Source organism: Protomyctophum bolini (assembly GCF_963924005.1).
Source record: "Protomyctophum bolini genome assembly, chromosome: 7".
Taxonomy (NCBI): domain Eukaryota; kingdom Metazoa; phylum Chordata; class Actinopteri; order Myctophiformes; family Myctophidae; genus Protomyctophum; species Protomyctophum bolini.
In genome coordinates, this window is record NC_137868.1 from 31,334,323 (window position 1) to 31,361,883 (window position 27,561).

A 27,561-nucleotide genomic window follows, 5' to 3' on the forward strand; every position below is an offset into this window, starting at 1 on the left:
TCAGCTGAGCAAGTAAACACATCAGCTGACAGATGATGGGGGGGGATTGGTTGACCCCTACTTTATCCTGAAGGATAAAAAGGGGGGCTTCTGCACAGAACCATACCTCCAAACATAAATGTATTGCATTGCTCAAGCTGCTAATGAATGTTAACTTCAATCTTCAAAGACCCATTTTTGCAAAATAGTGAATCCCGAAATCAAATGTGTGGCAAGAGTTTGCACAAGGCAATCCCCTCATGCCGCCCATCTGCTCCCCCATACAGAAAATCTGAAATGGTTTGTTGAGAAACAGAGCTATGACCTTAACCCTATCAAACACCTTCGGAATGAATCGTCACGCCAAATGTGAGCCAGGCCTAATCACCCATCATCAGTGTCTGAGCTCATTAGCTCTTGTGGATAAAGGGAAGCTAATTACGGGCACTGATATCAGTTGGTCCCCCCTTTGCTACTATAATATTCTCCACAAATCTGAGATGGCTTTTCACTATACTTAAAACATTGCTGCTGCAATTTGTTTTTCATTCAGCCAAGACAGCCATTAATGAGGTCAGACACTGATGTCGCATTTGGTGCTCAAATTAATCCCAAAGGTGTTTGATAGGGTTAAGATCAGAGCTTTGTGAACACTAGTAAAGTTTTTCCTCAGTCATCTCAATAAACCATTTCTGTGTGGTAATGTGTGGGGGGTAAACATCCATTCTGGCACCCGCAAACTGGTGCCACAAACTTGGAAGCACATGATCATCTAGTCTAGAACAGTGTTTCCAAACCTGGGGTCCAGGGGGCACCAAAGACCAAAGGGGGGCATGAGTCCAACGACGGCTCCAGGCTACGGCGCTATTTTGCCATCAGGAGTAGATAGAGGCTCATATAATTCATTCATTGGGAGATCTAAAGCTCAGAGGTCCTTTGACGAATGACTGACGAATGACAGTTCTTTCTTGACCGTTTACCATATTGCCGAATTTCGTGGAAATGACAGCACAGAACTGCCAAAATGGCGAACAATGGCAGAATCAGAAAACACAGGTACAAAAACAATAAGGGGTCTTCGGCCTTTCAGGCTTGATCCCTAATAATAATAATAAATATAGCTGCAAGCAGCGATAAGACTGGGTCAAGCCGTAAAAGTAATAAAGATAAAAGCTATACGCAATGCCTGTCTAATTAGTAGCTAAATATTAGTAGCTAAATAAATAGATACTCGATACAATGGTAACTACAATGACGGCAGGACTAACAAGTAACAAGTAAGAGTATAACAAGTAATGTTATATAGAGAGGAGTGATGTCATACTCTTCCATGTTCTGCCAGTTAGTCCACATACATGTAGACCATGTTGGACCCAGAGTCGTAGAAGAAGAGTCACGACACGCTTTGATCTCGCCGCAAAGCGGGGTGCTATTGTTATATCTCATTGAGATAGAATGAGCACTTCCGCATTCCATTGTTACAATGGGAGTCAATGCTAGTGTCGTCACTCTCATCACGCTGGTTGGACCTACAGGGGCTTCCCACTTCCTACCTGTGCATGTCATTGTAGCTGACTCTGTATCACTATGTCATGTCATAATAATGGGATAATGGAAAACCCCATAGATTATTATGGCATCAGCATGCATAAAATAAACTGACAACAACAATAGTCTAGTTGCCGTGTGGCCAACCACACTAATAAGCATTGAATTAACTTTTTTTTTTTTTTTTTTTTTTAAACTACTCACTGCTGTAGGTGATGTTGAACCCTCGCCCAGACATGGAATGATCAGCCTGGAATTCCAACTGCAGAACGTTGCTATTGGACGTCATGTGAGAAGGAACCTCGGCCCCTGAGAAGCGGCCTAGCATCATGGCTCCTGACTGGTCGCCGTCTTTGATGGTAAGAAAGTCATATGGTGGCTCGAGGTCAAAGTCATTGAAGGCCAGGTGGATTCTGGAGCCGGGCTCGGAGATGATCAGCCACACACAGTTGAGATTGTTGCCGTAGCCTTCTGGGTAGTCGGGAGACAACACCGTCCCCATGGGTGCCGTAAAGTTGGAGAAACATGGGACTGACCGAGAGGAAGAATTTAATAGTGCAATCAGGGAATTCATTTTGCAACAAATCTCACCTTGTCACATTACAATCTATATTGTAGATTATACATTAACAAAATCAGTGGAGCACAAACTCAGCATTTAGTAACTAGCTCTGCAATTAGGAGACAACAGTGTTCTCCTGGGTGGTGCTGCTGAGTTGTTGGAGATTCATGAGACGGCAATGAGTGGTGTAAATGAAATACAGAAATATGTCCACACAGCAAAGCCATACACCGTCCCCCAAGGGCACTGCTATGTTACAGAAATACAACTGTAGATATCTTATGAAAATGGAAATAGAAAATGTATTTAAAATTCTACAGGTATATTTCACAGATGGAATTTTAAGTGTACAAGATGTTCCCCCTCCCCCTCTCACTCTCTCCCTCTCCCCCTCTCTCTCAAATGAACCCAAACATAATGCAACAACCATACAGTATGTTATCATATTCCTGTTTATCGGATTGATGTCTGTTTAAACACAATGTATTTTAAAGCCCTTTCAACAACACAATAATCTCTAGTGTTCTAGTGTTATAGTGAACTTTAGTATTCGTTTCATTTCTTGGCTCAGGGAACAATGCTTTCAACTCACATATGCACATGGGGATATTAGCAGACCACTGATTGTTGTTCTGGCACGTTATCATTCTCTCCCCGATCAGCTCAAATCCAAACTGGCATTCAAAGCGCAGTACATCACCGTTTAAAAAGCCACTGCCGTCTTGGTAGCCATACAGAGGTGTTCCGGGGTCACCACAACTCTCTTTGTCAATTTCTGTGAGTAAGAGATGGGTGGAAGAGAGCATGGGTGATGGAGGTATAAGGAGAAGGAAAGGAGGGGAAATAGGGGTAAGTTAAGAATTGAGTAAATTAAATTATCATTATCTATAAAACTCAGGCAAAGAGTATGTCTGTGCATGCAGAGAGAGAGAGAGAGAGAGAGAGATAGACACAGACAGACAGACAGACACATCTTATTGCTGTGGCTGTGACACACAGTCCTCAGACTTTGACGCAGACACAAAGCGAGACAGTGCTGCAGCCTAAGTCAATGTACCTTTATAATTGATCTTGAAGCCGATTGAGCCCACACTCTCATCAGACTGAAGATGAAGCCACATCTGATGGGACATGCTGACAATCAGGTCGGGGACAAAACTCCCTGTCAGTCTGCAGATAAGGGCCAAAGCAAAGACATACAGGTGTCAAAAGGCCCCCATCAAACGTCAAGCCTATACACAGCAGAAGTAACTAATCAAACATCAACTCAATAGACTGCAGTAATCTTTTAATGAAGATTACACGTTAAATTACATTGACTGGAAATAAACGGAAATCTAAAGACGCCATATAAATACCAAATGGCCAGATGAAATTAAACTGAATTTGTGTCATTTAATTTAATCAGAAAGGGCTACAATATAGTGTTGTATAAAGCTGAACTGCATAGAACAGACCAGTGTTATGAGTGTTTTGTTTTTCATTGTATGGTTTACTCAGTTAATTATTGTACATCTCAGTAGACAAAATACTTACACTTGAATTATCGTTCTTGAGTCACCTACTTCCGCTCCATCTCCGATCGTTAGGGAGTCATAGCCAATCTCCAAGTCAAACTCCTCAAAGTTAATCTGGATAACCTGTCATGAAATATATAGGCCACTATTAAAAAAACACTTGACTATGAAAGTACATGGCAGGATGTTGACCTAATGTGTTACATAATATGTCTACGATATGTGTGAGTGTACAATTATCTCATAGATGTCAATAGAATATTTTAATTATATTGAAATACAGTCTATGCATCACATGTCTGGGTTTTTTTTTTACTCCCCTTTACTAAATTATAGGGTAAAAACTCAATAGTCAAGTTAGTCAATACACACATTAAATTCCTTCCACACAAACAGCTGCTTATGTTCATAAACTGCCCTTAGAGACAGGGTTTTTTGGCGACGGCTTAACTGTGAGGGAAGCAAGTCTGTGTAGATAGAATGTGTAATACCTTATACATATTTCAAGCAGGCAGCATCGGGAACACCGCTTTAGCTCAGACAATAACACAAAACCCATTCCACCTTTATTTCCTTCATCTCATAATCCAAATGGCTGCATTTTACATGAAACCTATCCATGAATCTCAAATCGTGAGTGGAATAGATAGAGAATGGGAGCCAAACATTGAGCACAAATCCACCCATACTGCATCTGTTTTTCTAATTCAGCACTGTACTCTATATCAATCCTCTACTACACCCTCGCATACAAAGGACACAAGCAACCCCCAGAGAGGAATAACCACCCCTGGCATGACTTCACATTCACTTGCACAAATCAAAGATGTAGAGGCAGTCAGGGTGGGATACAATTTCAGAATTACTACTGATGAAATATAATAGCTTTAATAAGAGTCAAATGTACATCAAATAAAACAAATGCGGTGCTAAATTGTGCTAAGAAGAATGAAACTCTAGACTATTCTTTGGTGATATGGAAGTGCTATGAACATGAACAGAGGTGCTGTAAAGACATCTGTTGATCTGCATGTGTTGTTGCCAGCAAAGGCGAACGATGATCGCCTGCTCCTAATCTTTGGCATCCCACAATCCCCGGCCATGGGGAGGACAATACCCACAGAATATGCATGTATAACAACCTCATTACAATCTACGCCTAAGCATAATTACCATCATAACACTAATGGACAGATTCACTGCCAAGTCAATGGCTTGTTTGTCTAGGAGGCCCATCAGTGGTCGACTACGGCACTTGCCTGGTCTTGTGATTTCAGAATGAACATTCGTCGGATGTGTACTCTTTATTAGCATTACTGCTCTTTATTGATGTCACAGTGACTGTGTCTATATGGGACGGGACTCAGTCAGATGTACAAGAGTAATGGAGTGCATAATCAAAGGCTATTACAAGCTCAACTTTGATCTCTCGGCTTTGCGGATGAGCCAATAACATACAGTGGTTATTTCTCTCTGTGTCTGTAACCTTAGAAACAGTCAAACAGAGGATATTGTAGAACTGCCAATAACTGCAGTCAGGTTAAGTACATCACTTCTATGTACCGAGTGATGTCCCGATCAAGTATTATTTTCTCCCGATCCGGTTCTGATCATTTGATTTTGAGTATCTGCCGATACCGTTTTTTCCCAATCCGATATTTATATTTTTATAGAACACTTATGCCAAATTAAAATAGTACAATATCCAGTCTATCGTGATATGAATATAATATTGATACTAGGGATGTCCCAATCACGTTTTTTTTGCTCCCGATCCGATCATTTGAAAATGACGTGATCTGCCCCGATTTCCGATCACGTGAGGACAACCCTAGCACCGAATGACGAAGTGTGAAACTAAGCCATCCACACATACTGTATATTAGAGTTAACCATTATTCATCCTGGGAAAACCTCATGAAATACTGTAGATATATTTATTAATAAATACACAAGAAGCTTGGATAAATTTGCTCCACAGAGGGAGTCTACACTCTACTCTAATGTTCAAAGGTTAGGGTTCAAGTGTTTAGAGACGAGGGAAACAGTACAATTACTGTACGGTACATCCATGCTAACTAATGAGGGACTATACTACCCTTGTTTGTACGAGCATGAATAGCTCACTTGACCTTTCTTATTTAAGCTCCTCCAAGGACATCACTTTAGTTTATAGGTAGAATTATGTTAAGGACCACCACTTCACCACTTTTCAACCTATCTTCATATAATTGGTCCTCCCTAATGTTCATGATACAATCCCACCATTTTCCCCCTACTCAGTCTGTGTCTCATAGGAGGGCTGTGGGCAGTAAATTAATTAAAATCAGAAACCCGTCCACCAGTGACATCATCGACAGGGAATCCAAGCTAATAGAAACTGCAGGCTTTCTATTCTTGAAAAGTTCCAATGCGATAATGGAAGGTATCATTCTCACGATAATAAAAATATAAAAAAGAAGAAAATAATTGTGGTATTTGAACATTAGTGAGGACCAATTATCCCGTGTTTCTTTACTAGTCCGATCCAGAAGAACACAGTTTGCCGGCCACTGCTACAGAGATGACAATGAGGTTATATCTTCCCTGATGTCATCGCTACGGACACATGCATCAGTAAGCAGGAACTGGGGAAGGCAATGAAGGACCGGAAAGTCTGGCGTGGCATTGTGAAATCCATGAAAATGATGATGATGATGAAGTCACATAAATAACCTGCTCTAATGTTAATGGCTTTACTCAACATTTATTTCACTTTATTATACAGGATCAAGTTTACGGAGATTACGGAGAAATTATTTTTTTAAACATTTGCCACAGTGTGTGTGTGTGTGTGTGTGTGTGTGTGTGTATATATATATATATATACACACACACACACACACACACACACACACACACACAATATCCCTGTATATTCTTACTGTAAAGTAGATCTGAAATGAAGTCTCTTAATCAACTGAATGCCAGATCATTCCCTTCATATGCTGGGAGTTGAAAAGCAAATATAATATCGCTGTAGCACCATACTGTATTGTTTTAATCCCTCCATCAAAATCGGTCCAATGATTGCATCTGTATCCACATGGATCCAATATCCAAACTATTTCATTAACCACTGAGTTTAGTTGTCAGTTGTTGAGATACAGTAACTGTAGATTAATTTAGGCCTATACTGCCTTCAGCGTACAACCACATCGTTCATAAAAAAATCCAGTAAGTAGAGCTGGAAAACATGGTGCCATGCGAGCCACAATCTATTTCTATTCTCTCTATTTTGGGTCAGGATATAATGCGTTTCTGGGGGTCCCCAGAAGGCACTGCAGTAATACTGTTTGTTATTAAAGTACTGGTCCTCAATGTGGGGTAGATAATGTTATAGCGTAGATTAGGGCTCCAGAGGTAAAACTAAAATAGTACTAAATTGGGGCTCAGGCAGGGACCAAATGCATATCAAACTGGGTTAGGGATCACTGTTCTACAGCATTACCTTGTTTTGATCACTGGCAGAGATGATCCACACACACTGGGAGTTGCTCTCATATTGGATGGGGAAATTAGGGGACGTGAACGTCCCTGAGGGCCCATGGAGATTTGACCCGCATGTTTTCACTGCAACAATTAAAAGAGAAATATTACACTTTGGAAGACAGAACATATCATTGCTGTTGGGAGGAAACCTTGAATGTCCAAAACCGTTAATTTTCGGGAAATAATAACCTGTGTTCCAATGGATCCAATGTAGGCACAAGGTCTTGCTAATATTTTTCAACAGGTTTAGGTTTTATTTATTCGCACATAAAAAAAGGTTAAAAAAGGGGGGGGGATCATACTGTACATATTAATATTGTACAGGAGAAGTTAAAAGCCAAAAGTCTTATTGAGAACTTCCCCTAATTTGAAGAAAATAATAATATATATAGTTTATATACACACATTAAATTCCCTGCGACATACTAGCATCATGTCCAGGGGGTGTACTTGTACATCAAGCTGCCTCACACTACAGAAACAGGAGATAGGCTCCTGCCCTATGGGCCTCCTTGGCTCGGCAAGGCTACTTACATTATATTATATATATATATATTACAAACAAAAAGGGAAGTACGACAATAAGGTATGTGCAATCCTTGGATTGGCGTGTGGCATATGAATGAATATTTGAATTGTGTACCATTTGGAAGATTTTGATAGTCATAAATATCTGTAAAGAATTTACCTCAGAGACAGACAAAATGTTTAATTTCTTGAAAAGAGGAGCAGATGGTTCAAATCGATCTGAAGTCAAATAATGGTTCAATATTTCAAAAACGCACAGACCAGGCTTAACCACTTGCACTTTCCAATGTTTAAAAAAAATAGCGAAAACAGCATACAGCTCACAATGTGTTGAAACGTGTTGTAATTGCGTTGTCAATTATTTTTTTATCTCTGTAGGTGGGGAGTGTTAACTCCTCAAACTCGTAATACACCTTGATCAAAAAGGTGCCATGTAATTACACAGGTACTGACTGAATTGCGTAAACGTCTTTAAATAAATACTTTTTGAAATGTCTATGAGGAAAATGAACGGAGAATCATTTCCTGGGCCCTGGTAGGGGGCGGGACTCCGACGCTCTATTATGGAATGTTTCAAAGCACAACCAAAGCCTTCTTTGTAATGAAAAAATGGAGTGCTGCTGCAGAGCCTTTCATACATAATTAACAGAAGTGAACTTTCCTCTATCTGCATAGAGCCTACATCCAGTGGCAGTTAATCAAACAGCTTTATTAGCTCTCCAGGAACCTCCCCTCACCCTTGCAGACAGGCCTGTGGTCGCTCCAAGCAGCAAAGACCTCTGCCACGCGTTGGCAGGTAATCGTTTTGGAGCCCTGCAGCACATGGTCTTCGTCACAGGTGAACTGAGCAGTTGCTCCGATGCTGGAGAGATACCAAATATTACAGTCAGAGAAGCAATCGGTTCCAAAGAAAAGCCCTGAGGCAAATCCCATTTATTTCTCCGTTACATTTATCTTGGATTACATCTCAATATACTAACTGAATCCATCCCATGAATGTAGTGCGTATATTATGCACTACTACTGCTGGTTCCGACAGAGCAACCTATACTCCTCGTAATGGCAACTGAGAAAACCTAGCAAGGATTAAATGTGTCCATACTTGAGTGCCAAGTGCACAGTGTAGATTACAACAGTACCGGAGCCCTTTTGCGTGCAGCACAATAGGGATGCTCATGAGAGCGAATGCGGTATCTGTGCATGAAAAGGGGAAGGGAACGCAAACGCCACGTTTCCAGTACGGTAGGGACTGGAGATTGGACTTAATTGCAGCAGCTAACTAAATCTCAGGCCCCTGCCTGCCTGCCTGCTCCATTCCAGCACTCATGTGGAAGCTGGTAAGATATAACCAACCCTCAGGCTCCTCTTGCTCTGAATACTGATCAGTGAGGACACAAGTGCTATTAAGTACTTGCCACTTTGAAGGCTACTTTGGAGAATGTTATATATTTCAATGTATTTCTTAAGCCCTAACCACACCAAAGTCACCATGCAAAACCGTCTTGACCCTTTTGTGTGGTTTGGGCCATTGAATTCCATGCGTTGAATCACTAGGGTCAACGTGGGTCAACGTGCAACAAGACATATCACACCGCAGGGACAACGCTAAAACCGCCTTGACCCTTTGGTGTGGTTAGTGCTTAAGGCAGTGTTTCTTAAACCAAGGGTCTCTATCCAAAAGGGGCCACTGGCCTTTATCCATTTATAACACTGAGAGTGTACAAATGTACCCAAATGGACATGTACAGGTCAATTTGGATTGAATGCTCAAGACTCAAGAGTTAATTAACATTTAGGACAGTGTAGCGAGATTCATTGGTGCTAAAATGAAAAGGTCTAAGTCCAGCATACTGTTTTAACTGTATGTTGGACTTTGTTTTGTATAAATAAAACTGAATGTTCCATTTGTGAAAATATTAACTCTGTCTGAAGCCCTTTACTTCAGTTCTGTGATGTGTGCCAACTCACCTGAAGTCTGAACCTGTCCGTTTTCCATTCTCAGCCTCCCCTGGGTCTGGGCAGTAATTGGACACCTGTTTGATACCTCCCTCATTCACTGTGAAAGACAATGATTTAAAATGTTGTAAGTGAGAATAACCTTCCACGCCAAAGACCGACACAGCCAGCAAATTAAAACATGTTGAATGGGTGCTTAAATACTTCCTGGAAGACCATTCAAAACGCTAATGCCTGGTAAGAAACATATGGTTGCAGAATGGGTGCTTAAATACTTCCTGGAAGACCATTCAAAACGCTAATGCCTGGTAAGAAACATATGGTTGCAGTAATTATGTAGATAGACAAATTGACCCCATGTATCAAAGTCAGCGGTCTTGTATTGCCAGTTGTGGTGTTGTGAATGCACACTCTTGTTGAGTGTTATCAAACTGAATGCAACACTCGACTTCTCTCTTCCCAGAGCTAGACAAAATGGAAAGAATCTATCTGAGTCCAACAGGGACTAAGAGGATTAAATAACCTTCAACTACATTACAGGAGCCACAATAATCACTCAGTGACTCCCCATACATACTAATGGTTTAAGTACCCTCGATTAAGCTTTGGGTATAGGGTGAAATATACAGCCTTCACTACACTGCATAAGCCAAGACTTGGAAGTGGAATAAAAGTTGGCTGCATAAGTATGAGTGCTGTGTGTGTGTGTGTGTGTGTGTGTGTGTGTGTGTGTGTGTGTGCGCGTGTGCGTGCGTGCGTGTATCCGTGCCATGTATGGACATTAAAGAGCCCTATCTTTCTCATACAGTATATTCTGAGAATCAAATAAATCATGCGCTGCAAATGAAATTCATGAAAAATGTGCTATCATAACTTTGCAGTAAGACATCACACACATGCAGCAACCAAGCAGATCCGGAGGCATTCATTCTTTTTTCATTTAGGAAGTTCATTAGATTTGTGGTTAATTGAGGGCGAGCTAGTAATAATAGTGTTATGGGTTCAATTATACAGCGTGAAAATGGCATATGTCACACATGGCATATGTGCCACCTCCTAGTCCCTTTTTAGACATACACAGGAGAAGAACAGAGAAGGAGAACAGATGATAAACCTTTGCATTATTCATGTCTCTGAAGTCACGTCTGTGACACACAAGGTAATAAAGATTACAACTTGTTGTCACTAAAGTGTTTAGCACATTGTGGTAAGTCGTTTCTCATACGCTTTTGAGTTTTGTGAAAAGCTTATGTTAATGGCAAAGCTCAGCAACTATTAGAATGCATTCACCTCGGTTCTGAAGTGTACACAATTCATCTTCCAAATAAGTGGTCACTACTGCAGTGTGTGTGTGTGTGTGTGTGTGTGTGTGTGTGTGTGTGTGTGTGTGTGTGTGTGTGTGCGCGCGTGCGTGTGTGCGTGCGTGTACAGATATGTGAATGCAGATCATACTGCTCATACTGTGAAATCCTGAGTGTTAGTTTAACTCTCAGAGTAAAATGAACACAGAGGATCTTACGGAGTATGCCATAATGTGATGTATTGCTTAGGCTGGACAGAGTGAAACACAGTGAATGAATGACTGAGACAGAAAGAGGGAACTTTTAGAGGTCACAAGATATTGAAATTATGATTTTTGCTGCAACATACAGTCTAGTCCTGGGTCTCATCTAGCTGAACATATTTCTGTAAGGACATGGAGTCCAGAGACTTGGGGGGAAATAGGTTGTCAGAAAGACAAAAGACTGCACTTCTGCAAAATCTAGTACTGTTGCGTAATGCCTTCACCAAATGATGCAGCAACGAAAGAGACGAGAACGAAATAAAGACCCAGAACACAAGCCCTGAATAAACAAAAAAAGTCCAAACAATGACATTTGCATAAGAAAAATAAAAGACTTACTCAAAGAGAGTTTGTTAGTGTTGTCCTTTCCCGGTAATAATTTTACCCCTCTGGATTTAAGCTCTCCAGAGCTTTTCACTGGTTGAGAGCAATAAAAAGAATCCATTAGATAAAAGAAGTTACAGTATTAGATGTGAGAAGATACAGTACAAGTGTTTCTTTCTTTGAATAAAGCTTGGTCATTATAGAATAATTGCTATTGGTGTGCCTCCTTTTTCATAGGAAATGCAGCCATGCAATTTCCAAACTAGCTTGTTCGTTTCCAAAAGTAGATATTGTATGTTAAACAACGAATCAAAATTGATTTAAACAATTTTTTGTTATATATACTGTACGGGGTAATACATGACATACAGAAAGAATCAAAGAGCAGCCGACTACAACACTGAATGTCTACGAATGTATAATTCAACACAACATGGAACAGACTTCACACAAAAGCCAGGTGATGCAAGCGACTGTCATAACCATAGGTGGACAAAGAAATAGCCAAAAGCAATGAGGGATGAGTGAAGCAAAAACAAGGTGATTTGGATTTGCAAGCATTGGGATGATCCCCCTTCCTCTGGACTGTCACTTTGAAATAAGTGATTAACTCTTGTTGCTTACAGCATCCCTACAGCATGTTACAAAAAGTGTGTCCTATTGATACCATGAATGACTAACACACAGGGGAAAATTGTTTGAGTATAGCACAACGCTCCTGAAGGAGAGTTTTCATGCAATTGATTTTACGTCGTTGTCTACAATGGGCTGCTACACATGCATGCTACCGGAAAGAAAACTCTTTATAAAGCCTTTTATGGTGACAGGGCACACTTTCATGTTTGATTTGGGGCTGTCCTACTGGACTATCTTAAGTACATTATATACAGTGAGTACCATGTTGAAAGTCCTACCAGAAGACACCGCCAGGGTAATCCTAAGGGTAATAAGAGCCACCCAAGCTATATGTTTTTATAAGCAGGAAAACTGTGTACAGTATCTCTTAAATATTTTATGAAGGACTTTTGATGTCAGGGGTTTGCAGCAGAAAGAACCATCATACACACGCCTTACCCTTCATCACATTCATGATATTCAGTTGACAAAGATCAAAAACACAATTCACAATTACAATGTTTTTTTCCCAGTTGCTTTTTTGCTCGAATAGCAGGACCTCTATTATGATTTGCAAATGAAGTAATCATCTCTTACCTTGATACTGAGACCTGAAGCCTTTGTGGCGGTGGTTGCTCTCCGTCACATAATGCAGCCGTAGCCAATTTTTGTTGCTGATGATGGGTGCAGGGATATTCACTCCAGATAGCCTGGGTGTGAAGAAGCAGAGGAGAAAGCAGAGATATGACATCCTCTTTAATCGTACTGCAACTAGCTCCATGGCCATTGTCGCTCCAGAATTTATAACGATAAAAACGGAATGTGTCTTAAAGATCCAGGGGTAAAAAAAATAAAAATAAAACATGACTGAATTAAATCAAGAAGTTGACACGAATTAATCTCTAGGTTGTGATTTATAGATGAAAAAATTGCATCGGAGCCGTGTCATCATTTTGGGGGAAGCAGTGTGTTCCTCTCCTACTGACTGTACTATTGTGATGACTGTGGGAGAACAGTTAGTGCCCTGGAAATTATGATCAGCTTGTCCCTGAAACCCAGAAACAACTCCTCCTTACTCTCATTGTGTCCGTGTGCGTGTGTGTGTTTGTGTTTGTGTGTGTGTGTGTGTGTGTGTGTGTGTGTGTGTGTGTGTGTGTGTGTGTGTGTGTGTGTGTGTGTGTGTGTGTGTGTGTGTGTGTGTGTGTGTGTGCGTGTGCGTGCGTGCGTGTGTGCGTGCGTGTTTGCACTTCTGCATATCGTTGCTGTCGGGAGGAAACCACCCAACTCAATTATTTAGGTTTTTGATTATTTTTTGTCTTCATAAACCAGTGCTATTGTCTGGGTGTTGTTTCGAACATTATTGATCCAATGAAAAGTAATAAAAAGTGCTTCGAACATAACCTCTTAACTCCACCTTCAAACTGTCTGCTATTAAAGCAAACTAACTACACCACCTCTCCCCATCTCATGGAAGTAAATGACAATATATAAAGTCACACCAACTTTGATGAAGCAGTTTGCCCGGATCCTCTCTTTTTATCTTTGATGAAGCAGTATTGCTTAACATTTAGGAGTTGGTGATTCCTTCTCGACAGCAAAGATATTTTTGTCTGTCCTTGTGTTTGTCCATCCGTCTCTCTCAGTATGTGGCTGCCCATCTGCCTGTGCAATTTAGAGTTCAATATCACTTCAAGTATTATCCAGTGCATGACCATCACATTTGCAACGGTCTATAATCATGGGGATTCAAGGCTGGTACCATGCAGGGCCAGGGGCCTCCTCATTTATCTGGTTAACCAGCCAAGGCTTTTATCTAATGCCTCAAAATCCATGTACCCAACTGGACTTACTGCAGCCAATAGTACAAAATGCCTATCAGACAGTCCAAGAAACAACCATAGTGAGAACCATCGTTTTGGTTGATAATATATTGGACACAATATTATTCCTTTGACGGCATCGGTGAAAAGCAAACTATGCATGCTTTGGAAAATGCTCCACAGTAGAAAAGCCAAGTACTGTATACCATGAATCGTAGACAACAGCAGACAGTTTCATTGACAGATGCTACGTTCATCGTTTACCTGCTAATTGTTCTTTGAGGCACTACATTGTTCTCTCTGCACTCGGCCATGCAGTGCCTACAGGTATTTGTGCTTAGAGTTCATGCTTATTCTGCTTATTCCAATCTTACACTTTTAAGTTGCTCTGGGTAAGAGTGTCTGTAAATGAAATTGTAATGAACACCAGTATGGTCCTTTAACACAACCATACTGTAGGCCTACAGTAGATTACACATAGTCTACTATATATAGTATACCAAATCACCAACACACTCGCTTGCTTTCTCTCTTGCTCACCGGTATGGTGTCTGGTGGACTAACTTGAGTTCAGGAATAGTTGGTTCTATGATGCAAATACGTCATTAAGTAGAGAGAAAAAATCCTTTACCCTATTTGACACTAGACAAATAGACATTTCAATAACACCACTGGTGCCTGGAATTTCGATTTCACAAGTGAACAATTTATGACCTGAGAAAATTCAAAAGAAAGATATCTGTCAGGTGGGGATTACAAGGTCTTGCCCTACACATCTCCTCAATCAACGACCCGAATGTGATTTTTGAATACACATTCAAATCCCAAAATATCTATGAGAAGGAGATGACAGCTGCCCCTGAGGGGAGTTAAAGCTAATTGATTTCACACAAAAGCTGACCTTTCTCTCACATGGCACATTGAAAAGAATGCTAATGACAGAATGATATATAGCAGAGAAAATCTAATAGCAGCCTTTTATTTAACTGGGATATTCATTATGTTCCATCAAATAATGTCCACATATCCGGTGGCATATACTGTACAGCTATTACAAGATGGATGGGGACAATAATAAAAAATAGACACTGTACAAAATTGTGTGTGTGTGTGTGTGTGTGTGTGTGTGTGTGTGTGTGCGTGCGTATGAGTGTTTTCAAAAGGTTTCCCAACGTCACGACACGTCGTGAGCTTGTACAGTAGATAAGCAATTTTCACTATTCACGTACAATAAGTAAATAGCAATTAAATGGTTAACATTTCTGAAAAATACAAGTGTGTGTGCAATGTGTGTGTGCATGAGCTTCAAGGGAGAATAGCCTAGGGATAGCAGATTTGTTTTATTATACATCAATGGCAATTGATGGCCATTCATGTATAAAGCTTGATTGATGGCATTTTGACAAAATATCTCCAGATCTACACACTGCCCTCACACTAAGAGGAAGAACAATAAATAATTCCCGAGCGCGGCACGGCTGCAGCTCACCGCTCCTTGGCTGTGGCTCACCGCTCCAAGATGGGAACAAATTTCACTGCGGTAACGTGTGTGACAAATCGTATGACTTTGACTTTGAACAAATGCATGTGAATGCTGTTTGACATGTGGACTACAGCACAGCATTCAACATTATAATTTTGTTCCCAAGACTGGACCTGAGGATATGCGCCTACACAGCTGGATACTGCACTTCCTATCGGGCCGCCGAGAATGGTTAACATCACGTCAGACCCTCACCCCTCAACACAGGAACCCATCAGGGCTGCACGGCCGTGGCAAGTCCTCTCCTCTATACTCCCTGCACATACACGACTGTGTGGCCACGCAGAGCTCAGCATCAAGTATGCTGACGGCACGACGGTGCTGGGCCTGATCGATAATGATGTCAGAACACTGGCCCTATGGTGCCAGGCACTGCCAGGAGAACAACCTCACTCACATTGTCAACAAGACCAAGGAGCTGAACGTGGATGTCAGGAGGCGAGTTGTTAGAGAACACGCTCCTATTCACATAGATGGCGCCACAGTGGAATGGGTCAGTGATTTCAAATTCCTTGGAATACACATCTCCGAGAACCTCAATTGGGCTGACACACACACACACACACACACACACACACACACACACACACACACACACACACACAAACAAGAATTCCACCCACTTTTACCGTATAACTGTGATATAGCAATAAAGTCTGATCAATCAATCAAGTAAATTCCATTGCAAACAAGCCAGAATGCCTGTCCAAAGCGTTGCACAGACAGTGACAGGCTATGCAACTAACCGACCGAACTAAGCTGCTAGCTGGGCTAAAACAATACTAGAGGTTAACAGAACTGTTGTTAGAGGCAGTTGACCCGAAATACATGACATTTTATTTCTATAGTGCTATCTATCCATCTAGATAGTTTTGGTATTATTTGCAGAGGTTTGGATATGTCTACTATCACTATAAGTCAATGCTCACTGCATTTGGTTTGTGCTGCTCAAAGCGTCAAGAGGTTATATTTGGAAAACTCAACAGCAATGTCTCAGAACTCATAACACAGTTACTGTCTATCACGTTACTGTCTATTACGTCACACGTAAGTGCTGGCAGCTACATCCATGACTGGCACACATTCTACGTGGAGATAGACAGTTGGCGGGTATACTTCGGTAGAAAATAGTTCTCACTAAATCCTTTCATAACCAAGTCTGTGGAATATCTTGAGTGACCACATCATGATTTCTGGAAAAAATAAAAAGTTTTTAAAATGTAATATTTTGACAGCATTGGAATTACAGGTAGGAGGAAAGAAAGTAATTTTTAAGCAGTGCCAGCTGCTTGTGCGTGCATGCATGTGTGTGTGTGTGTGTGTGTGTGTGTGTGTGTGTGTGTGTGTGTGTGTGTGTGTGTGTGTGTGTAACTAAGACTCCTTGCACTGCTTACTTCATCTGGTGTAATTTGCTTCAAGTGGCGCTGTTGAGCAGCCTACAATTTTGACTGTTCCCAACTGGCTGCCTAATATTATAACTGTGCAAAGTATGACTAAAAGTAAAAGCTTAATTTTTCTGTTCTGAGAACAATAGTGTGTTAGATAGAAACTACACTAATTATTTGAGGTATGTGCACTGCAAGTGTGTGGTTTTATGTATGTATGTATGTATGTATGTATGTATGTATGTATTTATTTGGTGCTGTAATGCTGTCTACTGCTTACTTTTTGTATCTCTCCCAGTGCATACTGAGTGACAAAGAATGAGGAAGTCCAATTGGAAAAATTGACTACTCGCATAATTCAAAGCTATTCTATCTCTGCAGTCACTTTGGCTGTCTATTCCTTCCTTCATAGATATGCAATATGGCTTCTCTGAGATTACTTCTTGGCAAGCGTGTAGTGTTTTTATGCTGCACATTATGCTTCCCACACAGTATCGATTTGGACTTTTCAAGGACTAACAGTGAATTTTAACACAGCTACTGATTATACTTTCATACATTTTCCTAGGAAGAAATCATCAATCAAAGAAAAATTGAAGTTGGACACACCCCCAACTTGCCCCAAGGCATTTGCAGCCATGCACTAGAGTAGACCATGCGCCACCTTGCACTATAGATAGTCTAAATAGGACCTATGTCATATGGGACAAGGCATTATGGCTTACAGAAACTCTCACAACATCATTACAGCTGCTTTATAAGGTGTTATGAAGGTGTCTAGTGAGTAATAATTGTAAGTATCAGCCAATTAAGAACTCTCACTCTTGGTGTCTAATGTCTATACTGCATTATAGATAAAGGCTTCATAGAAAGCGTTTAAATAAGGGTCTAGAGTATAACTGTCAGGTAGCAGGGTTAGCTTGGGCCTGACATTCAATTCTCAGTATACAAGTTAGGCTATCCATCTTTATAATGCCCTTGTGCAAGACACCTAACCCTTACAATCTTGGATGGCCTGGTCTGTGAACTGCTTCTCAGAAATGTCATATCAAAGACTTAGAAATAAAGGTGCCCAGTTCCCCTCTGCCTTTCTTCAGAAATAGGAGGGTTAGGTAAAGCTCCGCAACAGATAGTGAGCAATTTGTTCAATTTTAACAAGGAACCTGAGGAACAAGTGAATTAGTTTTCCCCCTTCACCATATTTCTTTATTTCTTTCTTTCTGTCTTGTTCCCCCACAAAACCTATAACAAGACATGTTGCTTTAAGAATATAGTGTATGTGTAACAAGGGAGAAGCCACTGCCCAGCAGCCCTCTTAACTAGGCAACATGCCTTTATTGCCTGCCTTCTGTACAAAATCAGGGGATTAACTTCAACACAATGTGCTGCTCACAGCATACAACATGTCTTGCCTTAACTAGTCTGGTGGCAAACCAAGGTCAATTATCAACACATATCTGCAAGGGTATTTTGCATTTACTTTAAACTGATTGGAGTGGTAGATTGGGACATTTTGATTGGTTCTTTTTAGCCAGGTAGGATTAATCAATACCAGAAAAAAGTAATTCAATGTATCTCTCATGGCAATTCAGCTAAAGCACGGAATTCGTCTGGTGGGCATCTTAGGCCTTGCTTTGACATACGCTGAATGATTATCTCCACCTGCTGAAGGCAGGGAAAGAGTATCAGTTTTAAAAGGATATCAGTTTTAAAAGTCGTCCTATTTTTCCTAAAAAGTCGTCCTATTTTTCCTAAAAAGTCGTCCTATTTTTCTACTTGCCACACCCAAGTCGTGCCACTGAGTTGGGGATCAAACCCATGACTTTGCGGTCCAAAGGTGAGGGCTCTACTGACTAAGCTACCCGGATCTCAATAACTGGGTATAATACATTTTAATGTTCACTGTCAGTTATCATTATGCTTCTCTAAAACTCAAGGGCAAATTGATAAGCTTGCTTTAATATAAATGCAAATAGCAAAAGTAGCTGTGCATTGGGTTTACAACAAATACACTGAAACACTGCTAAAGAAGGAGAAACACTACACTACACTACAGAATTAAGAGAGACCTCCAACTATCTGACCTTCAAATTCAACCTGAAAAGGTGGCTAAAAACAACTCAAATCTGTAATCATGAGTAACTCTCAGCACTATTTAGTATTTATCACCGGTGTCATTTCTCACTTCACTTGCCATTGTTCTGTCCCCTGTACCATGTTGATCTGTTCCTGTATTGTACTGTATTGTATTGTGTTTTTGTATGGACATAGTGTTGGGTGCTTGCACATACAGTATGCACACATGGCATCAACGCATGGTGTTGTGTGCAGGCACACTACACTTTGTCTTTCTTTTATCATTCATTTTTTAAGAGCCTGCCCAGGGACTACAGATGAAATTTAGCTTCGGCTAACTCTGGCCCATTTACATGGATGTGAAAACTGACAAATAAATAAATAAAAATGTACAGTGTCAGTACGGTACATGGCATCTTCAAGTAGAGCAGAAGCTTTTGTTTATCTGTATCTGTTCGTGTGCCTGGCCTAACCTAAGCCCTTTCTCTGGAATTCTGGCTGTAACCAACACAGCTCACTGGTTCCCACATGGCCCACCAGACTCTGAAAAGACCTCTATCTGACAGCATATGGCGTTTGGCGACGCACAGTAGCATCATCCAGGTGTTTTGAGGCATTCAATGAAGCTGATCCATGATGACCCTTCAACACAAGCAAAACATACTACATCCCCAGTGCTCGTCATACCTCTTTCACCTCTATAAATAAATATTGTCTTTTGAAACTCTCTCTGGGAAATGGATAACAAATACATATTCAGCAGTGTAGTAGGAGGGCGCCAGGGCGGAGTGTGTAGGATTTCATACACAAATTCATGCTTTTGATGCTCCATGTTATTGCATATTATGCAATCCGCCAATCAGTTTAGTCCAATACCCCCATGGGAACCAATCACAAATGAATGATAGTTGGTACAATAACTTACTTGACCCTGCTAGATCTAGTTGCTGCCGTCATTGTGTGCTTCCTACCTCAGGTCTAGTAGTATCTACTATCTCCTGAATGATATAAGATGAACAGGGAGAAAAATGTATAGCCGATTTCCTTGTGTTCAATGGATGAGTACTGGAAATCCCTCAAGTATATCTCAAGTCCCGAAAAGCTGTTTTCTCAAAGATACAAGGTTTCCACAACTAAGGCTCGGATAATGCAGTGCTAAAGATTCTTAACTAAGAGAGAAAATGTGCTCAACTCTGAGTCAAGGTAAGCTGCATGGCATGGCTCTTTGACAAGATAAAAGTAAAGAACACATTCTCTTCTGAATCATTTTTGAAATATTTAATTTAATGCAGTAAACGAACACATTACTCAACAGGATGCGCAGGTACTGTACTAAATGTTTCACCTCTCCCACACACCAACAGAGTCATCTGCCATCTGGCTGAGAAACATTCACACTGAGAGAAAGAGTTAATTCTGGAGTTTTCATAACTAAGAGTGGAAGAGGAGCGTTACCTTACGGACCTGTCAAAACACCTCAACGTCATCCAGCATCAGCTTCCTGTCAGTCTTTCCCTAACAGTGTCAATATACAGTACGGTACTTAGCAGTCATCGCCATCCTCCCCCATGTGTCTCCTCTTTTGACTCTCTCTGTGTCTTTTTCACAATCCCCATGACAAGCTGCCATTTTTCTCTCTCTCTGAATCTCCCGCTTTCACAGTCTGTGGCCACCGACTGTGAATGAATATTTGTACGGTTTACTCCTCAGAGCACTGCATTGTATATACAGCACAATGTTGAGTGGCCACTGTTCAGCACACTGTAGTGTGTGAAAAATATCAACATACTTACATTTTAACCATACTGTGAAAGTGTCATAAGTATAAGACACTTCCACAGTATGGTTGAAATGAATTTAAAAAGCAGTCCAGGAACAGTAATTCCTGGACTGCTTAAGGCTTGGATGTTTAAGGCTTGGATGTTTTATTGCACACCGTTAAGCATGTGTAATCTGTTCGTTTGATATCCATCACTGTAGTTACATGTATGAGTTCATCATTGCGTCATTTGATATTTACTAGACCTGTACGTGCCCGTCGGCTACTGGCCTACTTGAGAACAATGCAACTTGGGAACCTAATAATACCCGTTTTAACTGTCTGTCTGTGTCCCACATGGAGATCTCTGTATCTGCCTGTGAGGAGGGCAAACTGACTGACTGTGAAAAGTGGAGTGGTTAAGTTAGTAGGCTAATCAATTGTCAGGTGTGGGGTTGCCATGGCAGAGGCTGGAAATTGCACAGGTGAGGGGATTTAGGCTGAGTAGGCCCACTGGCAGAGCCTGAGCAGAGCCTTTTGTGGTGGTTCTGGAGAACCGTGGGTCCGACCGACTCGAGTCCGGGCACTGCACTCCCTGCGGGGGTGTGGAACGTGTGTGTTGAATATGAAGTGGGGCAAACAGTTCTCGAGTTAGGTGCATTACAACCGCACACACACACACGCAGAGACATGGCACATTTATAGTAGGACTAGACCTGTACTGTATGTGCCCGTCACAGTTGGCCACCGGCCTACTTTTAACAGGCCTGCACCTGTTTACTTTTAAGCCTGATTCATACTTGATTTTGACACACTGGTGCACAACTAAGTATAAAGCAAGTCTGAAATCTGACCGCACATCAGTAGAGTAGAAAGCAGGTCCCTAAGAAAGAAGACTTTTGTGAGAGATTCGAGTAATCAAATCTTGCTGCAAAATAGTTTATCTAAAATTATGACATCATGGCATTGATTTGTATGGATGATGACGGAATATAAATTAGTTGTGCAGTGTTTGGAAAAGAAGCTAATACTCAAATCAGCAGTGAAAAGCAAACAGATTCAGAAACAGTGATTCTGTCATTTCAATAGCGGTTTTATAATTTCCATGTACTCCCAAATAAAGCCTATTAAGTACATGGAGATGTCACTCAATGGTCAAATAACGTAGCCCTACTAAAGCAACACATCAGCCTCTTAATTAACCTTTATTTCCAGAAACATGGATTTATCTGTCCACTCCGCTTTGATGTTTTTCTGTCTGGTTTCAGTTTTTTCCACAGTCAACATTGACATTTTGCCAAATGTTAACCTGTGTTGCTGTAAACACATTGATAAATGTACTACCGTTATTGGCTAATCGTGTTAAATAAGCTGGCTATATACTGCAGTAGAGCGTTGGATTGACAAATTGTGGCCAGCTGTTAACAGCTTGATTGGTTAAAACACATTGGAGGTATTGATTGATAACATTTAATACGTGGGTGTTTACGGAAAGATTGGAGAATACTGAATGACGGCACAGTATACTCACATTAAACACCACATTATTTTGTACAAAATCTAATGTCTTGAAATGGGCCATTTCACATTGTTAGGGAACGTTCAATTACACATAATTTTGTGGATAGTATCCATCAACAAAATCAGGAGATATTAATTGTCTCCACCACGCCGAAGGCATGGGGGGGGAGAGTATATTTTGTACTCCGTCCGTCCGTCTGTCCATCCGTCCGTCTGTTACCAGCTAATCTCCGGCACCGCTAACCCGGTCGATGCCACATTTTGCACACACACTCCCTGGATGCCAACGATGAACCTCTGCCCCACATTTCCCAGAACGGCCTGTTAAAGCGCCACCAGGAGGCTAACTTTTGAAAAACCATTTTTTATATTACTCATCCAGATTTTGTCCAAAAGGCCACAACCTGACTTGCCCTGGTGGAGACCTGTGCCCCGAGAGGCACTTTTTCTAGTTCTCACTCATGTTGTACTCCTGGACATATTTGTGGATCTTGATAAATTGCGCATACTCATGATGTAATTTCTGTAAACTGTAAATGACCAACCTCTCTCTCTCTCTCTCTCTCTCTCTCTCTCTCAGTAATTGATGAGAGCTTCTTCAGCCAATTATATTTAATGCCTGGTAGGATCACATAAACTTGCTAGATGATGCCATTCACACTCGGCAAAGAAGAGATGGATAACCCTCATGTCTCAAGGTCGCAGGGTCAAAAGCACTTAAATCCCTCGTTGCAGGTGGAGCGACTTCTCCATCAATGAAAAGCAATAAACTGAAATTTGTGACATTGGGAAGTAGCACACCTCATGGATTAAATAGCTGCCATCAGAATATCAAAGCAATGGTATCTTATTGAATTAAATGTATGTCTATGAAAGAACTCTACATCTACTGTAGGCTAACATTTGTGTCAGTTATTAAAGGTTTCATGACATTAATTTTCATTTATTTTAAATGATTACATTTAAAATAATGTATTTTAAACATATTACACGTTGACAACATCACCACTTGAAGTCACACAGTAAAATCAGTCTTCATTAAAAAAGTGGACCTGTAAGGGTCAATTTGATCCATCTGTAGCCTATCTACGTATTAAGGTTAAAACCCTCTGTTAATTTGATCCATTTGTATGGCAAACTAAATCATTGCAGACAACTCCCATCCTGCACATTACAGTACCTCTTCAATCTCCTCCCATCAGGCAGGAGATATAGAAGTATCAAGAGCTCAACATCTCGCTTCAGAGATAGCACTTACCCTGTAGCCATTAGACATCTGAACTTGTAGCAATATGCATATAGCACTAAAAAACTAAATGTAATTTGCTATGCTGCTGGTTTTTGTTTTTGTATTGTGTCCTTCTTGTTTGTGTATCTATGGTTGTCTGTATATGTTGAGTATGAACCAAGACAAATTCCTATCAACTTGTTGACATGGCAAATAAATTATTGAATCTTGAATCTTGAATTGAATTTCTGAGAGTGTACAAATGTACCTAGATGGAGGTTAGAATTATCTGTGTTAATTTATCCATATACGCTCAGATTAAAATGACACACCGGGTTTGCCATTGCATAAGCTTCATCAACCTCAAACGCAAACAGACAAGCATCAACAACTCAACTCACCAAATGGTGGGAGGTTCGGACCCCTCCACTTCCAGGTAATCAGACTTGTCGTCCATCTGGAAGTCGGTGAACACCAGGGAGATGGTGTCTCCTGGATCGGCCAGGACGGTCCACTTGCACTCCCCGCTGCCAGGGCTTCCACCGCCAGCTCCAGGAGAGTCTCCGTTGGGGAAATCAGGGCTGGAGATGAGCCCACTAGAACCCCTCAGGGTGCCGCCGCACGTGTCCTCCGCTGTCAATCACCAAAGACCAGGGAGAGAACAGCGTGAGAACAGACACACAAGACTGTTTTCTGAGCACTTCCTCAAGGTCAACACAGGAGAGGATGTGGTAGCCCACATAACACATGTCCCTGTCCTCTCAGATAAAGCCACTTATTAAAAAAGGCCATTGTTGAAGGTACACAGCTTTTGTGTATTCTCAAGCTATAGATATGGAAGTAACTATTTCATTCAGTGAGACTAATTCCAGTAATAACACTGTACAGTATATGAAACATACAATTTATTAAATGGTTGCTTGTGTTTTCAACACACTGGCTGGACGCATGAAATATTCATATCAAATGACAAATGAGAAGATCTGTTCATAACCAATTAATAATTAATTCTGCCGACATTTACATTTTTGTTTTTATTTTGTGCTAGAAGCTCTCTCTCTCTCTCTCTCTCTCGCTCTCTCTGAGAGCCTGTAATTCATCATTGTGTCCTCCAAGCTGCCTCATGTTTCGGGAAACAAACAAATGGTGATAAACAGGACTTATAATGCTGTGAAATTGTATTTTCTTTTTTCCTTTTTTCAATGTGGGGAGCATGGCATGTCAGCTGAATGTTAATGCACTCTCCCATAATAGTGGCTCACTCTCTCTCACTCCATCTCTCTTCCCTTCTCCACTCACCCTCTCTCCCCAGCCACGTCCCCATCCACCTCTCTCGCGGCTCTCGCCCTCCCTTCATCTCTCATCTCTCCTCTCTGTCCAGATCCCTCTCATATCTTTCCACAATTACTCATCTCCACCCTCCCCCTCTTTCCCCTGTACCAAGTTTTCTTTATTTTTCCACACCTTTTTTTTTTAAAGAATTCTAATGATGGCAGGGCTTTCACAGTTTTCACATCATTTAAGAGTAATATGTGACTCTCAGCTGTGCCAGCTGAAACCTTTGATGGCTTGGCTTTCCGCTCAGGGGCTGTCAGAGCTGCCAGGCACAGCCATGGAAAGCCTTGGAACATTCTCCTATGCTGCATTACACGATTGGTCAAGGGACAAGTAAGTGGATGTGCAAATTTCAAAAGAAGAAGAAGAAGCAGCCACTGCAGGGGACGTTAGTTGGCTTGATCCATGTCCTTTGAGTCACATATACATTAACAGGAAGATTGCTATTGAAGGGAGTCGAGGGGTTGCCGACTCAATTGAGGCAGCTATGATGTCTGCACAAAGTGCACATACTTGCGTCATAACAAGCGTTTTCCTTTGTAGTCTTATGCCAAAGGCAGACGTTTTATCGCCTGCAAGTGGGGCTAATTGGAAATGCATGAACATAGGTTGTACACATGAATGAAAAGCCTCATTATATTTGATTTTTCACTGTTTGCACAAACTGCATCTTTAATAATTGTCTCCACCAGACCGAAGGCATGGGAAGAGAGTATGTTTTGCACTCCGTCCGTGTGTGTCTGTCCGTCCGTATGTGTACAGCTAATCTTGGGCACCGCTAACCCGGTCGATGCCAAATCACACTCCCTGGATGCCAACGATGAACATCTGCCCCAAATTTTCCAGATTCTTTTTTATATTACTCCTCCAGATTCTGTCCAAAAATCCCGCAAATCATTACACACTATCTCTAGTCATGTGTTCAAGACGGATCTGTCCGATATTTCATATTCCATCCTAATTGGCTAACATTAGCTTTCAAAGTTTGCAGGATTGGCCCGTTTTTAACAAAAAGCCTCAAATCATGAACGCAGCATGCAATTTACATTAAATCTTTCACCAACAGGTGGATTTTTGCAAAACACATTTTTGGAACAAAATGCCTCAAATCATCCAATTGCATTCCAAGGCGTGAGAAGAAATGGCACTCTTTTCACATTGGCCTATTATAGCGCCACCAGGAGATCACAACCTGAACAGCCCTGGTGGAGACCTGTGCCAGAGGGGCACTTTATCTAGTTCTGTCTATTCTTGCTTTGTCAAATCATCAGACATCTCTGCCAAGCAATTGTGGCTTGTGGGAATTTCTATATGCAAGAACAGCTGCTGACAATCATGTTATCGGCTCCATATGAAGGATGGGATTAGTTTTGTCATTTTTTTCTTTTTTTACTTTTAGTGAGACTTCACAAACTGATTTGAGAGTCTAGATCCCGACAAAACCAAAAGACCGTCAAACAAACACTGGCAGTATACGGCACTATGAATTAGTATTCCATTCTTTACTTTTCACATGACATGCCAACGAAGGCTGAGTGGAGAATTGTATTTGGCTATATTCTCTAATTAAAAGGAGCACTGAAGAATCTGCCTGGAAATCACAGCACTTCAAAGTCTTGGAAGGTTCAAGCTTCATGGCCAACGCGGAGGACACATGGAGAAGGGTGGTGGGGGGGGGGTGGAAGCAACAGAAAGTATAACAGTGAAAAGGGAATTGAATTTTTTATTTCATAAAGCCATGAGAAAAGAGCAAGGTCAAAAAGCATGTATGAATCTGTGAGAATAATTAAAAGGATGTAGAAGGATTAGAGGTAAGTAGACAATAGGCTAATGTCAGAAAGATGGAGAGGAGAAAGAGTGAGAGAAACAAAATAAGGAAGAAAAACTGGTACGAGAAAAAAGCTCACAAAATGCCCAGTGAGAAAGACAAATAAAGGTACACATTGATTGATTGAATAGTTTATTTTACATAAATGTAAAAACAGCAACAGAGTACAGTCACAGAGTACAGTCACACAGTCACACAGTCACACAGTCACAGTCACACTTTCAGACATTCACTATATTATGGTTTTCCTGACTTTAAACAGATGTATGTATGTACTGTATGAATGCAATATTAAGGCTCAGTAGGATTATGCTCGCAGGACCATTGAGTTAAGTCCAGGTAATGTCAGTCTTAAAGTATAGGCAAAGGATCTTGGGAGAGCGCTTAGACACCTGACAGCTTAATAACATTTATTTTAGCAACACTGTAAATGTAAATTCTTCAGTCATTGTCAATGGGAATTTAATAAAAATACAGATTTTCTCAGACACATATGACGTAAATTCTCCATTCATTGTCAATGGCCTTTAATGTTTGTGTTAGGACAAAAATCTACTCTATAGCTGAATATAGGAGGGTCTAGGGTCCCTCAAAAAGACAGAACAAAAAGAGAAAGAAAAAGACTAACAGAAGAGAACAGGAGGAAGTAGAGAGACTGACGGAGTGAAGGAGAAATGTTACAAAATGATCAAGAGAGAGAGAGAGAGAGAGAGAGCGCGGCAGATTAGAAATCAGGGTTTCCGTTGGCCAGCATTTACCAGCTATTGGCATTTGGCAACTGGAATTTCAAATGACCACTAAATATAAATCTTGACAGCCATCTTGGTTGGTTAAAATAAAAAGGTTTTATTCACTATTAATAATATTATCATTGTACCCATTGGGCACAGCACCAGACTACAGCACCAGACGGAAAGCAGAAGCAGCGAGTGCATTATCCGG

General features: G+C 41.0%; 1 protein-coding gene across 1 annotated transcript in view; it reads right to left on the reverse strand.

Annotated features, from left to right (window-relative positions):
• The window catches only part of LOC308318953 (CUB and sushi domain-containing protein 3-like), a gene marked incomplete at its 5' end in the record, with an annotated part of 301,597 nt that overhangs the window by 214,537 nt on the left and 59,499 nt on the right, over positions 1 to 27,561 (reverse strand). Inside the window, 10 exons of the mRNA XM_080768691.1 lie at positions 1,732 to 2,058; positions 2,682 to 2,864; positions 3,147 to 3,259; positions 3,626 to 3,729; positions 7,097 to 7,218; positions 8,403 to 8,527; positions 9,634 to 9,721; positions 11,525 to 11,602; positions 12,722 to 12,834; positions 23,858 to 24,089. Of these exons, the coding sequence (XP_080624817.1) occupies positions 1,732 to 2,058; positions 2,682 to 2,864; positions 3,147 to 3,259; positions 3,626 to 3,729; positions 7,097 to 7,218; positions 8,403 to 8,527; positions 9,634 to 9,721; positions 11,525 to 11,602; positions 12,722 to 12,834; positions 23,858 to 24,089 (1,485 nt within the window). The remainder of the gene's footprint in view (positions 1 to 1,731; positions 2,059 to 2,681; positions 2,865 to 3,146; positions 3,260 to 3,625; positions 3,730 to 7,096; positions 7,219 to 8,402; positions 8,528 to 9,633; positions 9,722 to 11,524; positions 11,603 to 12,721; positions 12,835 to 23,857; positions 24,090 to 27,561) is intronic.